At 47.1% G+C, this 16,953-nt stretch overlaps 1 protein-coding gene across 1 annotated transcript in view; it reads left to right on the top strand.

Moving 5' to 3' along the window:
• LOC144141292 (uncharacterized) overlaps positions 1-16,953 on the top strand; it is a 173,351-nt gene that overhangs the window by 24,817 nt on the left and 131,581 nt on the right. Inside the window, exons 4-8 of the mRNA XM_077672870.1 lie at positions 1,783-2,038; positions 3,726-3,770; positions 6,260-6,368; positions 7,599-7,727; positions 10,546-10,630. Of these exons, the coding sequence (XP_077528996.1) occupies positions 1,783-2,038; positions 3,726-3,770; positions 6,260-6,368; positions 7,599-7,727; positions 10,546-10,630 (624 nt within the window). The remainder of the gene's footprint in view (positions 1-1,782; positions 2,039-3,725; positions 3,771-6,259; positions 6,369-7,598; positions 7,728-10,545; positions 10,631-16,953) is intronic.

Genomic DNA, 16,953 nt, shown 5'->3' on the forward strand with positions numbered 1-16,953 from the left:
GAAAGCGCCGCACAAAATTACTTCGTAAAATCGAGACAAAAATACATGGATTTAGCAAAATTTTGTTAGAAAACTTGAAAAAATTCGTTATATCGCGAATTTCGTTAAATCGAGGTTCGTTATATCGAGGTTCAACTGTATACTCACTGCCAAATCCAAACGTCTAATTCTGGTGTCAGTGTTCATACTTTTCAACATTGTTGAACAAGATCAAGATATTACACAAATGTAAGGCAGAAAATCAATACACTAGAGGCATTTACAGTGTTCTTTTATTAAAAAATTCGTAGATGCTTGGTTTATGTGATAGTAAATGAAATACTACATCAACGGCAGAAAACCGTCGCCTGCTGTTACCAGCGCTACCCCCTGGCGTCATTTAGGAAATCAAACGGCAATAGCAATGAAAGGTTCCACTAGATGGGATACACGTTCTGCATGGAACGCTCGCAGAGTAGGGCATTGTGGTTCTATAAATGTAGTAGGGTACCTCAATTCACGCGCGTCTCCACCGTACGGCAGCGTTAGCATCGATACACCCGGCCTGGAGCAGTAGAACGCGGTAAATTTAAATGGACTTGAGCAAACCTCTAACGTGTTATCTTGGGAGGAACGAGACGGGAAAGGAACAGCATGAGAGGTGAGCGGGGAAGAGAAGGGAGGCCTTTGCTTGACAGGAGCGGCAGTCGACTATCGTCTATCGGCGACATTTGCAACGAAAGCAGCAGACACGCGGCCAATTTTTGTCATGTTTCGCCGTAGCTGAAGATGAGAAAACAGCTTACTTGCAAGGGAGAGGCTGAGCTCACAGCTCGGGCTCAGAGCTCTCTCCTTGCAGCACGAGGGTCGTCCTCCTTTGGGCAGTCCAGCAGTGGGCGTCCGACCTCGGTAATGCGCAAATAAATCCTCTCCCTCCTTTTGTTCCATGATGAGCTTCATTTCTCGGTTCTCGCTATGCCTTGGCTCAGCAACGGAATGGTGTGGGTGCAATGTGGCAATGTAAAAGGCAGGGCTCTATTAAAGACGTACCCGCCGCGGTGGCTCAGTGGCTAAGGCGTTGCGCTGCTGAGCACGAGGTCGCGGGTTCGATTCCCGACCGCCGCGGCCGCTTTTCTGATGGAAGCGAAAAGCAAAAACGCCCGTGTGTACGAGATTTCGGCGAACGTTAAAGATCCCCAGGTGGTCAAAATTAATCCGGAGCCCTCCACTACGCGTGCCTCATCGCCTGCGTTGCGTCGGTGCGTTAAACCCTACAATCAATCAATCAATCAAATCAATCTATTAAAGACGTGGCCGTGCCGTGGCAAGGTTGTTAATTTCTGCCACTGCCTTGACAATTGGGCAGTTCTTGCTGGGTGCCATGAGGTGGGTAGCCTTGCCTATGTCATATCAACCAGTGGGGGTGACCACAGGATGTTGTACAACTGCCTGCCAGTAACCGTCGGAGAAATTCAAGACAGCACAGAGCAAGCAGGCCAGCAGCAAGACAGGAGCACTGGAACGCATCAAAGCTGGGAAAAAAAATTTTTCTTGAATATCCACCTCGTGTGTGTGTGTGTGTGTGTGCGCGCGTGCGTGCGTGCGTGCGCGTGCGCATGTACTCATGCTCTTTGAATTCTGTGTTCACGCCATCTACTTTGCCAGACAAACCAGCCACCTGCAGTTAAACCTCGATGTAACAAAGTATAGTTAAAACTGGCACTCACTTCACATGGTGGCGTTGCCACCTACTCTGCAAGGCGGATCAGCCTGCCTTTCTCCCTCCCTCCCTGCCCTGCCCAGGCCACCCACCTGGCCGTGGTGAGTGGGGACGAGCTGGGCCGTCGGACTGGTGGCTGGCTGGCCGTGGCCACGAAGGACCGTTGGCTGATGCTGCTGGGCCTCTGCATGGACAGCGTGCAGCACCACGCGGACGGGACCAAGCCGCTGGGGGTGGTGGCCGTGGAGAGGAAGGGCTTCTTCTCCGACGACGACGCCCTGGGCCTGCCCCCCGCTCACCTGGAAAGGGGACCCCTGCACCCCTGCGTGCAGTTCTGTGGTGCGTAGGGGAACACCACTGACGCAGACCTCACTGATGCGAGTGGGCACAAGATCACGCTCTGGCAAACGCAGCAGTGGCAGCCTGTCCCACTTGTGTGTGGACAGCGAGATGAGACAGGGCTTCATTATTGAGTGGGGTGGATGAGTAGAATAGGCAGAATAAGTAGAATAATCAGTATGATAAGTAGTTAAGTAGAATAAGTAGGCAGAGAGAAAGAGTAAACTTTATTCCACAAGGAGAAAAAGAGCATGTGGTTGGATTCCTCATTTCAGGGCTCCGTTTTGGCTTGTTACCTTCTCCGCACGTTCCACCAGTTGAAGCCGAGTGTCGCTGAGGGAGCTGGCCAGTTCTCTCTCGCACTTCTCACGGGAAGGGTTGGAGATTGGGCGAACTTTTGGGTTTCTTTGGCAGGCCCACACCGTGTGGTGGAGGGTACAGATCTCACTGCAGTGTGGGCAGGTGGGGCTGTAGAGGGTGGGATTGATGGCGTGAAGTCTGGATAGGTGGTGGAACGTGTTTGTTTGCAAAAGCCTGAGTTTATGCTCATGTTCGATCCTTGGCAAGTGACGGGTGGGCAGGAGGATAGTGTTGCCTACCGAACTTGGAGTGTTGTGGGATGCTCCGGTAGCTCACCAGGAGATGAACTGCTTGCAGCTAGATGTCTCGTGGCGCCTGGTACATTAATTCTCAGGCTCTTATGCGGGCCATGACGTTGTCACGAAGGGATGAGTGGGCAGGGGCCGAAACCAGACAGATCCTGTTTTGAGGGTGTCGCTGGAGAAGGCATCTTGCAGCAGCAGGTCTTGATATTCTTTCGCATAGGCAAGTAAGTATAGTTAGAATAAGTGGAGCAAAGTGAGTAATTATAATAACTGGTAGAGCAAAATGAAGCAAAGTAGTACTAAGTAGAGCAAAACGGCATGCCCCACTGTCCTTTTCCACACGAAAGACTGGGAGTAAGAGTAAGCAAAGTAACTAATTAGTAAGTAGCGGGTGGGTCAGTAGAGTAAAACGACACGTTCCCGCGAAAAACTGGGATGGGCCTTATAGCAGCACGTGGAGGGGGGTCATTAAATCCTCCACTCACAAGGAGCAAAGGTGTGTGTGTATGTTCGTAATGTCGAAAGAGATATTCAAAGAGAAAGTCCGAGGCTCAGGATCTGAAGAGCGCATACTGAGAGTACTAAAAGTGGACACGTCAGGTTGAGGGAAAGGTGCGATACAAGATGCTGAAGGCTTTTTTTTTTTCTCTCTCTTTTTTTTTTTTTTGCTGATGCATTAAGAAAATGCCAAGAAACATATCTTGGAAGCAGTGCCTTGTTCATCTGGAAATGAATAATTGAAGCTGACATTTTCCTCTTACATTGTCCTCCCATTTTCGTTTTTGAGAAGTCGCATCATAAACCATCTCAGAGGGCAAACTCGGGTGGAAGACATATCTCAAACTCAGAGGAAAAAGTTATTTTAGGTTCAGCATGTAATGCAGACAACTGACCACCATTGGATCAAGACCAACGAAGTGGCTGCCGAGAGATGGAAGTAGAGGAAGACTAAGCAACAGCAGCATTTCAGATCTACATGAGGGGTTGAAAGGGGTTTGTTTTTATCAAGGAAACAGGTAGGGCTCGTAGATATGCATTATGTGGCAGACTTTCACCGCAATGAATTGTACTTTTTTTTTCAGGTGTGCAGAGTCTTATCGAAGAAGGCGAAATGCCAATTGTGGATGGTGAGTTTGTCACGTTGTCTATTTCCGAACGGCTGACGCGGAGACTCATCTCTAATGCGCTGGTTGAATTGCTCACATCAAACATTTCACCAGTACTGCGCTGCATCTTGTCTTCTGTTGAGCGAGATTTCTCATCATAAGCGAACATTAGCTTCAATTGCATTGAACATCGTCAGGTATTTTTTCTCCTTTGTGTGGCGTGGCTAGTTTGTGGCTTTTGTGGAGTGCAGTAGGTGTTATGCACTAAGAAAATAAAAAAGAATACTGAAAAAAAAAAAAAAAGGCAGGCTGCTTATGAGATTAGCGAAAGGGGAAATCAGCGGGCAGCTTCATGTTTGCTTTGGCCACTCTTGAGTCTACATATTAATATGCCGGCTTCAAAAGACTTGCAAAAGCCACGTACAGTAATGACTTCCTACCCTGAAATACGCAACCACAACCGAACAGGCAATCATGGTGCTTTGGACTGGCTAAGAACTTTGTCAGATCTGCTGTTTACACTCGCTTCTAACATGCACCCAGTGTTTTGTGAGTGTAATCGAGGAGTGGGTACACAGAGCTGTTACGACGCGTTGTAGGGTTAGGCTACCGGTGAGGCCACCATCCCTGACAATGTTGCAAAGATTTTCTGTAATGCTGTTGCAGCAATGAAGTGCATAAATTGTCCTGCGTAAGAAGAGAGCCACCAGTTGAGAAGCTGCAGGCATTAAAACTGATTGACCAGAATTCGACTGTCTTAGCAGCAAGGATTACCTAGGTGTTTAGTATAACATTTGTAGACCCAAATGGACAGGCTTGCCTGTTTGACTTTGGTCAATGCAAATAACTTCATAAGTGCAAGAATGCTATCTACTACAATGGGTGGGGGAAATGCTGAAAGATGCTTTTAAACTTGTTTTTAAAACATTGAAGAGAGCCACGCAGGTCTACTTCACATCTATGGCTACTGCACGCAACCTGCCACCAGTTTCACCCGCGAGTGCCAGACGAGGTGGTATTTTGCAATTCTGGATGTAATTTCAGCGCAGCCTTGTGTGTGAAAAACATGCTGGATGGGAAGCCAGTTCTCGGCAGACATTTGCTGGAACTCCTGCAAGATCTGCCCATTGAGTGCTTTGGAGGAAGCTGCGCTGTTTTAGGGATGGATCGGGGCAAAAGGTGTTATGACACCATTTAAATGTTAGGGGTGTTCTTCACTGAGCCTCTGGTCATTGAGCACTCCGAAATTTGGGAGTGGACTGTGTAAAACTATGTATGGCTGTATATTGCACTAGAACACTACGAAGTAGAAGCAATGTTCTGCAGCCTGTTCCGAAATTAATCGAAGTTAGCACTAAATGCTCTGATGGCTGCGCACTTCTGTGTGAGAAGTTGTCGCGATTCCGCAGTTTTAGTAATTGCCCTTTGAGCATGTGGGCACCTACAAAAGATGCTTCCTTTGCTTGAAGGGGCCATGCAGACAAAACACAAGTTTGGTTCATTCGAAAGATTGCCTTGTTAGAATCACTTTTAATGTTAACTTTGCTCAAATAAGCTATATAATTAGGAAAAAGGGGAAAGGGCCATGGGACCGACCAGCTCATTTCCCGCAACAGAACCTATGGTGTCATATGCCCGGCTGTGCGATCGGCTGAGTCCGGCAAAAGCAAATGCAAATTAGGCAGGGCTTATAAGCTTGCCGAATGAGCTAGTTGCGCTTAAATGAAGAGTATTCTTTTTATAGTAGTAAGGATGCTGGGCTAAACAGTGGAAATTACAAAAGTACACGTATACATAGAAGTATCAATGCGTACCGCTGTTCGTACTGCGCGCACTATGCTTGTTCTAGCTGCGGAGCAGTGTGGCGCTTTAGGGTTGTCTCCGACGACACTGGCCGGTTGGCGTAAGCGAGGGCGTCTTGCATGACCATATTTGTCGAACGAACACCATGTTTCATGAAACAATTATTTTCTACTTTAGCAAAAACAAGCCAGGTACAAATACAGTAGAAAACAAAGCAAGGGCAGAAAACGGCCCTTCGCGGTATGGTGGCACCATCTAGGTTGACCAATGGTAAACGAGGCTCCACAATCAGTTGCAGAGCGGTTCTTGTGATGCCATTGCAAACGTCATGAAAACACACGATTTGGCAGGAGAATCAAATTTTTAACCTAAATTGGTTAATTTCACAGTGGATACGGCATAATTTCCTGCTGGGCAAGCGCTGGGGGCACTACAAAGCACGAAATCTTTCGAATAAAACCAATTTGTATTTTGACTGCATGGGCCCTTTAAGACCATGCAGAGGCCAACGTCAGTCTCTATCTCATTGCATTTTTTGTCTTTACCAGCTAAGAATGTAAAACACTACATATTGTGGTCATAGCACCACAAATCCTTGCAACATAACAAGTGTTAGCCATCGATGTAGGCTGTCCGGTGTTTGGTTTCTAGCGTCTGCTCGGTGAGTGGTTCATGTGCCTCTCTGTCCCTCTTGTGGTCCTGTCCAGGTGACGCGAAGGTGACCTGCCTAGAGTGGCTGCCACAGCTCGGCTGCCTAGGCTTTGGCCTGTCCTGTGGCACCGTCCACGTCTGGGACGTGGTGGCTCTTACTCCCGTGTGAGTGGGCTTTTTTTTTTTTTTCCTTTCCTTTAGTTGAAGTGGAGTGCACATTCCGGCTGGGATGTTTGCTTGTTTGGCCTTTCTGTTTGCTCCTGACATTTCCCTCAGCATCCTTTCCTAAGGTCTAAGGTGTACTGCTGAGTACAAATATATGTGAATTTAGGAAACTTCTGTGGGAGAAGTCAGAAAGGTATACGAGTTAGTGGAAAATATCTGAGCCACTTGAGACTTGCAGGCAATATTGTATCGTTCAGCAATTCGGGAGAGGGCCTGCGAAGAATGCTTCAGGAACTGCACTTTGAGAGACTTGTTGTATACGACTAAAATTAAATAGGGGTGTGTCTTTCTGGAGAAGAGGTCAAGTGCTGAGTTGAATTCCAACCTCCAGGTTCCAAACACCACCGTGGATTACTGCCGTCAGTGTTCAAGGCAGCTTTGCAGCCCTTCTTGACGCAGATGAACCATTGAGGACTTGGCCACTCAGTGGTGCATGCGATGACCCCCGTCGGGTGTAACTGCATGCATTGGCGTGGCTTAATGAAGCATCGTTCGTTCATCTCGACCCTGTAGTTACAAGGATGTGCAATTTATTTGACTTGTGTATGTTGTCGCAAACCATGCCTTCCTATTTGTTTATTTATGCTTGTTACTAGTGCGTGGCAGCGCTCAGCTAGCTTATCTTGCAATCCATGCGAAGCGCACGTATCCTTGTCCTTTTGCATGACATACTGGCAAGTTTGATAAGAAAATGGTGTAGCTTTTTTGTCACTATTATAGACTGTTCTTGTCTCATCGACAGTGTTCTCGACCTGATCCAACGTTTCCAGAACGAAGACTACAAAAGATAAATGCGTGCAGAGGAAATGCTGTGGCATTCAATGCGCTAACGATTGGCTGTGCACAGCACTCTGTTGACTGCTTCTTTAACGCTTGTGTATTCTTTCAGCTCTTCACGGACCACAAGTTCCCCCAATAGACGTGATTCCTTACAAATTGTTAGTTGCTAAGTACTTTTGCTAATGAGTTAGATGCTCGATGACTTCAGGTACCCTAGTACCATTTTTTTTTTTGTTTTTGTATGCATACTTGGCTGAACGGTGAGCACACGACTTTGTTTGCAGTCAAAAGCTGGGCTTGTGCTGCGCTTGTTTGCAAGTTGACGTGAACGCCGCTCTACCCACCTGGCACCGTGGTGGGAACATTGTTGCGTCCCCGCCGTGCACGCAGGTTCACGGTAAATCTCCCCTCGGACCTACCTGTGGTAGCGCTGGCCGTGCAAGAGCCGGAGAACGACCCCCGCTGCTGCTGCTACCTCTGGGTTGCCCAGGGTGCCACCACTGTGCGCTCGGCCACTGGGTAAGTTGGCCGGACAGTGGCCAAATGATTGGTCACTGTGCAACAGCAAGACAACTTGCAACTGCAGTGGTTGCGGAAGGGGAATTCGTTGTCGCTTGTGTGTTTGGGCAATCTGCTTTGGCTTGTTGATGAGCCTGGTTTATCGCAGGGTGCGATTTGATGCATGCTCGGTTTAAGTGAACGGTTTTCTGCAATTGGGTTGCTCACAGAAACTATATATAGTACAGTAAAACCTCGTTACAAGAGACACTCGATACAAGGGACCTGGGAAATCTCTTGTAACCAAGGTCTCTTGTATGCAGTGTTTCTAACATGGCGAGCATTAGAAGACCAACCAAATCATTTTCATTTAAATCACTCTTATAACCAAGTGTCTCTTGTAACAGTGTCTCTTGTAACGATGTTTTACTATAGTGGGAAGGGAAGTGTATTTTTTGCTTGGGGCAAAAGGGAGGAGGGTCGGACCAAAACGGGAGGGGGGGAGTTTGTGTTAATGGGAACTTCCTGTTTGCGAAGGGGGGGGAAGGAACGGACAATACAAAATGAAGGAAGGCAAAGGGTGAGTGTTTACCAGTAAAAGACAGAAATATTTCCTATAAAGAATGTTGTGTTCATTTTATATTAATTTAAGGAAATGATGTCTAGACAGGCATGAGATACGAGACACTTTTTGCCTCGCTTGCCTTGGCAACAGTGTGCATTTTCCTTTTGTATTTCGATGCGTTATGCTTGAATGCACTGCATGTCAGAAAGGAATTGAGTTGAAAAACTTCACTGAGTTCTTCAATGTAGTCTCCTCAATGAGCAAATTACTGCTGCTGCTACCATTTCTTTGATTGTGCAATTTCCTGATGCGCTGTATTTTTCATGGTAGCACATTTAAAAAGAAATTAGGAAAAAGCACATTATTCATAGCGGGATCAGTTAGTTTCAGTAAATTTCGGTAATCCTGTCAGTATGTTGCATTAAAGGGACACTGAAGTGATATGTAAACATTTCGGGATTACTAGCGCAAATTGTAGTCCGGAGTCCCCAGGTCATGTTTCGACCCCTCTGGGCGTGTTTACGCGATTTTATTTAGTAGAAAAATTAATTCGAAAATGCTGTCCTCCTCTCTTTACGCTCGCTCATTTTCTGTGGCGTTTTCGTGTGACGTCGGGAGGAGCCGAGCTCGCAATTGGCTGCGCTACTGCACGGCTCCCCGGACTTCAGACAGAGTCAGTCGGCCCAGCGTTTCGTCCGCCGGCCGCCGATGGGTCGTTGCAATTCATTCGCTCAGTTAAAACGAAGCCAGGACACGTTCGTGAATGGAAGAATGTGCCTTTCTTTACTTGGTTAGTTTGTACACTGTATCTAGCTCCAATGTCAAGGTCGCTTCACACAAGCGCTGCACAAGCGCACATGCGACGCTTCGCTGACTGGTACGCCACTAGGAAAATATAAGGCCTCTTGAAGGCGGGAGAAGAGTCAACGAAGTCAATATTGGTACTAAGGAAATAAAATCAACTGATATTTTTACCGTACAGCGTAAAACTAGGGTGCGGGAAGCACTTTTTTGCGCTAGGCGAACAAGCACAGCGGCCAGCAGCACGACTACGCATCTGCAAACGCTTTTCCGTCTAAGAAATGCAATTGCTAGACGCGAGATATTGTGGAAACTTGGGGGATGCTTACTGCACGAGCGCAAAACAACAAATAGTCACCTAAGCTGCTTGGAATGCTAAAACTAAATAAAAGTGTAAACTGGTTATACATTATATACCTTATATATCCAGCCTCGGCAGAGCTGGCCTGTGGCCGAGTGGTCTAAGGCGTTAGGTTATCGTTTTGCAAGTTGCAAGTTCGAATTCCCGCGGGTACGTGCTTTTTTTTTTATAAGTTAACTTTTTCGTTTTCCGCCGATGTTTTCTATACTGAGTTCACCTTTTTTTGGGCCGCAACGTTCAGTGCTCCACGAACTAGTTCACAGAACGCGCGCAGGCTGGCACAGGCGCGCTAGCGAGTTCTCATTGGCGTGCTGTTGTCATAAGCACCGACTGCTTGCGGGCAGTAAGCACAGGCCAGAATCAACAGACCCTTGGCCTGGTGCGAACATGCTTTTTATGATACAGGCATGAGTGAGGCAAGCTCCAAATATAGGGGAAAAGCGCATGGCATTTCAGCGTCTGCGGGGACGCGGAGGGCGTTCATGCACTGCGTAGGCCTCGGCTAGTGAATGCTACCATTCCAAGCCGTCCTGGGAGGCTTATCTTATGCATTTTACAGCCGACAACATGGCAGAAGCGCGGTACGATGATTACTGAGATATTGAGAATGCCCATCCAACAGCACCATTGGTTGTGTTTTACAGAACCGAAACCGAAACTTGTTTGGTTGGTCACCTTGGGCATCATCCAATCACGGTGCCCCCTCCTCCCAACGTCACAGCCTTAGTTGGTGCGGCCGCCGCAAACCGCGCATGGTAGTTTTTCTTCTTTTGCGCTGTGTAAAATAATTACCGATTTGTCAACCGGATAAATGATGAAAAGCGTGCTAATTTGAGCCAGTCTACGCAGTGCAAGCAAAAACGGGAGCTTGACAAATTCACTTCAGTGTCTTTTTAATGAGAGTAGGCTGCAATAGCCACAAGACCAGGAAAATGAGTTGAATAATAAATGTGCAAGAAATTAATTAAGGAACAGTGGATGCAATCGTTGGCCTTTCAAATGGTGATACCAGATTCGTTGTCATTGCACGATCAAGGCAAGCAGATGACAGCATCCTGCAGGATACTGTAACCTCTCTCTCTCTCTCTCCCCCTCCCTCTCTCCTCTATTAGTCTCAGCTGCTGCTCTGTGGCAAGCATGCACTCGGTGACCTATGGGAGTAAGGAGCCAGGACAGGATGGCCGCTGTGTGTATAAGGTGCGTAGTGTTGGCCTCTTGCCTTACCTTGCACTCTGCACATATTAAGGACAACAGTCTTTCTTGGGCTACTTGAATGCGGAAATTTTTTTCTGCCTGCCTGTCTGTCCCTTGATTCAGCCGCCCTGCCAAAGTTGAAACAGGCGTTAAGACGTTTATATACCCACAACCATTCCTGAGCAGCTAGATCTGGTGACACTTTTCATACTTGTCAACATTGTTGAACAAAAACAAAACATTAAACAAATCTGAGGCATACAGTCGATACATAAATTGATATTTGCAGTGTTCTTTTAATAAAGAATGCATGGACGCTTGATCTTTGGTTAGCAAATGAGATAATACATCCACTTTAAAAAAAATCACGCCGTCCCCTTCTGTCGCCCGCGCCACTATAGCTCCTGGCGGCATTCCAAGTGTTTCGACACTAATAAAAGGTTCCAGTAGATGGTGTGTGGGCTGCGCATGGAGAAGGGCCTCATAGTGGATCAGTGGAACACGGTACACTTGAATTGATTTACGTGGCAGGGGCGGCAGATAGATAGCTGTTGTCTTGAAACAACATTTGCAACGAAATGAGCAGATGCACGGCCAATTTACCGTATTTATTCGAATATAGGTCTACCTTTTTTTTCCGGAAATGTGCTTAAAAATTGAAGGTCGACCTATAATCGTGACCGAAGAACCTCGACCTATAGTCGTGATCAAAAATAGCGAGCGCACCGAGCGATCCGTTTCAGACTTTCTCCGTCGCGCCTGGCGCTCCTCAATTTGAGGCGGCAGCGTGGAGCATCTAGAACAAAGACAGGCAAGAAAATAAAGGAAAAAATAACAAAACAATCAGCGTAAGAAAACCACCCACAGTCACTGCCGGCTATCGCGCATTACCTGCGGCCGAACCGGACACGAGCGAGCTGACGTAATGGCTAGAGAGCCAGATTGGCTTGGCTTGGTGTCTTCGGAGCCGTAGCGCGAGGTAGGGGAAAAAGGTGACTTTCGCCACCTAGCGTAGCCACCTCGTGAACGGAACGGCGTTGCCTGCTTCGCTCGCTGTCTCTACTATCTCCCGGTCTCCGTTTCATGCGCTTTCTTTGTGTTTGCTTCGTTGTGATTTCCGCATACGTTTTTCTGCGCATTTCGCGATGTCACGTCGGACTTTAAGCGGCGGGTGATCCTGTTTGCTGAGAACTTGAACAACTGCGCCGCTCAGCGAGAGTTAGTCGTTAATGAAAAGCTGATCAGGGGATGGCGGAAACAGCGGGACGAACTTTTTGCTTGTAGGGGACTGCATCGTGCGTTTCGTGGCCCTACAATTGGGAGGCACGATGCTCTTGAGAAAAAACTCCGGCTGCACGTGGAAGAGGAGCGTGCGAAAGGACACCGAGTGTCCTGCGAAGATATTCAAACCAGACCAAAGCTCAACAGTTAGCGCTGCGAGGCGGGATTGGCCGTTCAGCCTTCAAAGCCAGTCGGGGGCGGGGGTGGGTAATGAACTGCGGCGCATGCGGCGCAAGTTCCGACGACGACGCAGCGTGTGGCTCCGACCAGTGAGGTGACCGCGTTGTAAATAAATGGGAGTTTTAAAAAGTTTCCTCAAGTTTTTTCTTAAAAGTATGGGTCGACCTATAACCGAATATATTATTATTTTTTTCGGCGACTTCAATTTTTAGGGGGTCGGCCTATATTCGTGCTCGACCTATTTTCGAATAAATACGGTATTTCTCTGGGGCCTGTTCACATTGAGGCAGTGTCACTACTGCAGCCTTACGCAGACAGATTAGGCAACAACAGATCCTGAGCTCGCTTGCACTGGGGGGCAACCAGATCTTGCTACACATTATTCGAGATGACCTGTCAATAAACCCCATCATAATATACAGGGTGTTTCACCTAACTTTAGCCAGAGTTTAAAAATATTTCGATGCACTCTAAGAATTTCGATGCACTCTAAGACCACGCAACCTGTTGCTACCTTTTCTATGTATTTTCTCACGCTATTTTTTGTATGTTGCTTAATTAGGTAATTAGTCAATTTTAATTAGCCAACTTTCGAACCAACGAAGCTAGGTGAAAAATCCTAATTAGGAAGTTGCAGAGCGGTATTCAAAACCTCAGAATAAAAACTTTTGTCATTATATATCCAGTAGGTATTAGTGTTTTTCAGCGTATTGAAGATGCCCGCGAAATACAAAAAAAATACCACGTGACGTGCCGGCTCGCGCGTCTTGATAACAGTGCTTCCAAATGTTGCGCTCACAAACTACCATAGGCAAGCCGCCGCTTAAAAGGCGACAGGTCAGCAGCGTAGGCATTGGCTGTGCCATTTGCGCCAGCGATGTGCTTCTCTCACAACAGATCGCCAATAGCGATAAGCAGACGCAGCGGTTATCGCTTGTTCTGCCAGAATCAACAGGTTTGTCTCTGCCCTGTCGCCTTTTAAAGGGACACTGAAGTGATATGTAAACATTTCGGGATTACCAGCGCAAATTGTAGTCCGGAGTCCCCAGACCATGTTTCGACCACTCTGGGCGCGTTTACGCGATTTTATTTAGTAGAAAAATTAATTCGAAAATGCTGTCCTCCTCTCTTTACGCTCGCCCATTTTCTGTGGCATTTTCGTGTGACGTCGGGAGGAGCCGAGCTCGCAATTGGCTGCGCTACTGCACGGCTCCCCGGCCTTCAGACAGAGTCAGTCGGCCCAGCGTTTCGTCCGCCGGCCGCCGATGGGTCGTCGCAATTTGTTCGCTCAGTTAAAACGAAGCCAGGACACGTTTGTGAATGGTAGTATGTGCCTTTCTTTACTTGGTTAGTTTGTACACTGTATCTAGCTCCAAGTCAAGGTCACTTCACACAAGCGCTGCCCGAGCGCACATGCGACGCTTCGCTGACTGGTACGCCAGTAGGAAAATATAAGGCCTCTTGAAGGCGGGAGAAGAGTCAACAAAGTCAATATTGGTACTAAGAAAATAAAATCAACTGAAACTTTTACTGTACAGCGCAAAACTAGGGAGCAGGAAGCACTTTTTTGCACTGGGTGAACAAGCACAGCGGTCAGCAGCATGACCGCACATCTGCGAACGCTTTTCCATCCAAGAAATGCAATTGCTAGACGTGAGATATTGTGGAAGTTTGAGGGACGCTTACTGCATGGGCGCTATACTACAAATAGTCACCTAAAGTACTTCAAATGATAAGGCTAAATAAAAGTGTAAACTGGTTATACATTATATACCTTATATATCCAGCCTCGGCAGACCTGGCCTGTGGCCGAGTGGTCTAAGGCGGTAGGTTATCGTTTTGCAAGTTGCAAGTTCGAATCTCCGAGGGTGCGTCGTTTTTTTTTTTTTTTTGCCAGTTTATTTTTTCGTTTTCAGCCGATGTTTTCTAAACTGAGTTCACCATTTTTGGGCCGTAACGTTCACTGTTCTTCGAGCGAGTTTGCAGAACGCGTGCAGACTGCCACTGACGCTCTAGCGAGTTCTCGTTAGCGTGCTGCTGCTTGCGGGCAGTGGGCACAGGCCTGAATCAGCACACCCTTGGCCTGGTGCGAACACGCTTTTTACGATACAGGCATGATGAGGCAAGCTCCGAATATGAGGGAAAAGCGCATGGCATTTGAGCGTCAGCGGTGACGCGGAGGGCGTCATCCACTGCGTAGGCCTCGGCTAGTGATTTCTACGATTCCAAGCCGTCCTGGGAGGCTTATCTCAGGCATTTACAGCCGGCAATATGGCAGAAGGGTGGTATGGCAATTACTGAGATATCGAGAAGGCCCATCCAACGATGCCGTCAGATGTCAAACATGTTGTTTTACAGAACCGAAACCGAAACTTGTTTGAATGCTAAACCTCTGACATCGTCCAATCACGGTGCCATCTCCTCGCGACGTCACAGCTTTAGTTGGTGCGGCCACCACAGACCGCGCATGGTAGTTTTTCTTATTTCCCGCTTTATAAAATAATTAACGACTTATCAACCGGTTAAACGATGAAAAGTGCGGTAATTTGAGCCAGTCTACGGAGTGCAAGCAAAACCGGAAGCTTGACAAATTCACTTCAGTGTCCCTTTAAGCGATGGCTTGCTTATGGTAGTTTGTGAGTGCAACATTTGGAAGCACTGTTATCAAGACGTGCGAGCTGGCACGTCACGTGGTATTTTTTTTTTGTATTTCGCGGGCATCTTCAATACGCTGAAAAACACTAATACCTACTGGATATAATGACAGAAAGTGTTTATTCTGAGGTTTTGAATACCGCTCTGCAACTTCCTAATTGGGATTTTTCACCTAGCTTCGTTGGTTCGAAAGTGGGTAATTAAAATTGGCTAATTACCTAATTAAGCAACATACAAAAAATAGCGTGAGAAAATACGTAGAAAAGGTAGCAACATGCATTTTGTTGCGTGGTCTTAGAGTGCATCGAAATATTTTTAAACTCTGGCTAAAGTTAGGTGAAACACCCTGTGTGTGTGTGTGTGTGTGTGTGTGTGTGTGTGTGTGTGTATTATATATATATATATATATATATAATATATATATATATATATATATATATATATATACAGAAAGATAGGTCAGCAGTCTACAACGCCAAAGGAGGCATAGGGGTGTGGTTAGGCGCCGCTCTTTTCTTTTTCACTGCGGTTAATGAAGTAAAGATTTTTTTTTTTAAATATCCAGAAGAAAGAAAGAAAGAAAAACACGCGCCCAGAGTGGGGACCGAACCACCCTCAAGCGTCAGATACACTTCTAGTAAAATATAAATAGCCCAGAAAGTGAAGGAGAACACAGTCGCCCAGATAGCCGAATTGGTAAGGCATTCGACATGTTATCGAAAGGCGTGGGTTCAGTCCCCACTCTGGGCGCGTGTTTCTCTTTCTTTCTTTCTTCTGGATATTTAATAATAAAAAAAAAAATCTTTACTTCATTAACCGCAGTGAAAAAGAAAAGAGCCTAACCACACCCCTATGCCTCCTTTGGCGTTGTAGACTGCTGACCTATCTTTCTGTATTTCCTCAACGAGCCCCTCATTTCCTTACTATATATATATATATATATATATATATATATATATATATATATATATATATATATATATATATATATATATATATATATATACACACACACACACACACACATACAGTAGAATCTCGATGATACGATTCTGGGTGATAAGAATTTCGGGATGATACGAATTTCTGAAAAGTCCCGGCAAAATTGCATTGTTTGCAATGGGAAAAATTTCGACTGTTACGAACGGACCTGCGCGGCCCGGCGGATGATACGAACGAGCCGGCGAGGCTCCCGACTGCCGAACAAGCAAGCGACGGCTCTCTCTCCCCATTTGTGACTCTTCTTTCTCCAGAAACGGCCGGGCTGTTATCTGCTCGCGAAAACGCGCCCCGCACGCCCCATGCGCGCCGCGAAACCTCTCGCACGCTGCGCGCGCCACAGCCGGCGGCGGCAACATGGCGGCGGCTTCGGCCGCGAAGTGGCACGGCCGCTTGAGCGACTGCTTCTAGCCGCTCTTTAAAATGCCGCTCAAGGCAGACACGAAGTTTCTTGTGCAGTAAAGGAGCTGATAACGTTAGCTAAAACGGTCATCCGCGCCGCTAGTGAAAGCGCCCTAAAATATCTGCCGGAGTGCTAAGCCTAAACATTTCGGGCGGAGCGAGCGGGCTGTCTCGAGCGTTTCGCAAGTCGTCAGCGTCTTTTTCTGACCGAGGTAGGAGATACTGCGGGCGCGAAATCGTCAATGCGCCCGTGAAAACACAGCGCGCGCAAAGCCGAGGCGTGCGAATCGCGTGCAAAAACGCCCCATGCGGTTCACGCTTGACTGTTGCGGCGTGTAGCGAGCTTGGAGTGAGGAGACAAGCGCGAAGCTAGGCGAAGCGTTACGCGCTCCAGAAAGGACTGCTTTGTAACGTGGGGGTTTAAAAAAAAAGGTAAGTCTCGTGCCCCGCGCGGGGTACGAGATCTAGCCCCCTCGCGGTGGCTCCTGCCCCGCAGAAGTGACGTCAAACTAAACTAGTCACGTGACTTCCTGTGGCGTCACTAATTTTTTTTTTTTTTGCACATTTGAAGTAGAGATGGGCAAAACGGCTCACTTCAGTGAGCGGCTCAGAACGGCTCAGTTCACTGAAGTGAACCGGTTCATTTGAAAGGTTCAGCGGTTCATTTAGGTTTGTAACCTGCGTTAAGCATCCATAATCTAAATTATTACTCAATTGTTATTTAGTCATTTATTTTGTAACAACATCCGCTGTATTCGTGCTGAAAAGAATTGGCCTCACCATCATTACAAAAGTGTTTATGTGTCAGT

The sequence above is a fragment of the Haemaphysalis longicornis genome, unplaced genomic scaffold, assembly GCF_048455015.1.
Source record: "Haemaphysalis longicornis isolate Haplotype H1 unplaced genomic scaffold, Haemaphysalis longicornis Haplotype H1 scaffold_1, whole genome shotgun sequence".
In the NCBI taxonomy this organism is placed as follows: Eukaryota; Metazoa; Arthropoda; class Arachnida; order Ixodida; family Ixodidae; genus Haemaphysalis; species Haemaphysalis longicornis.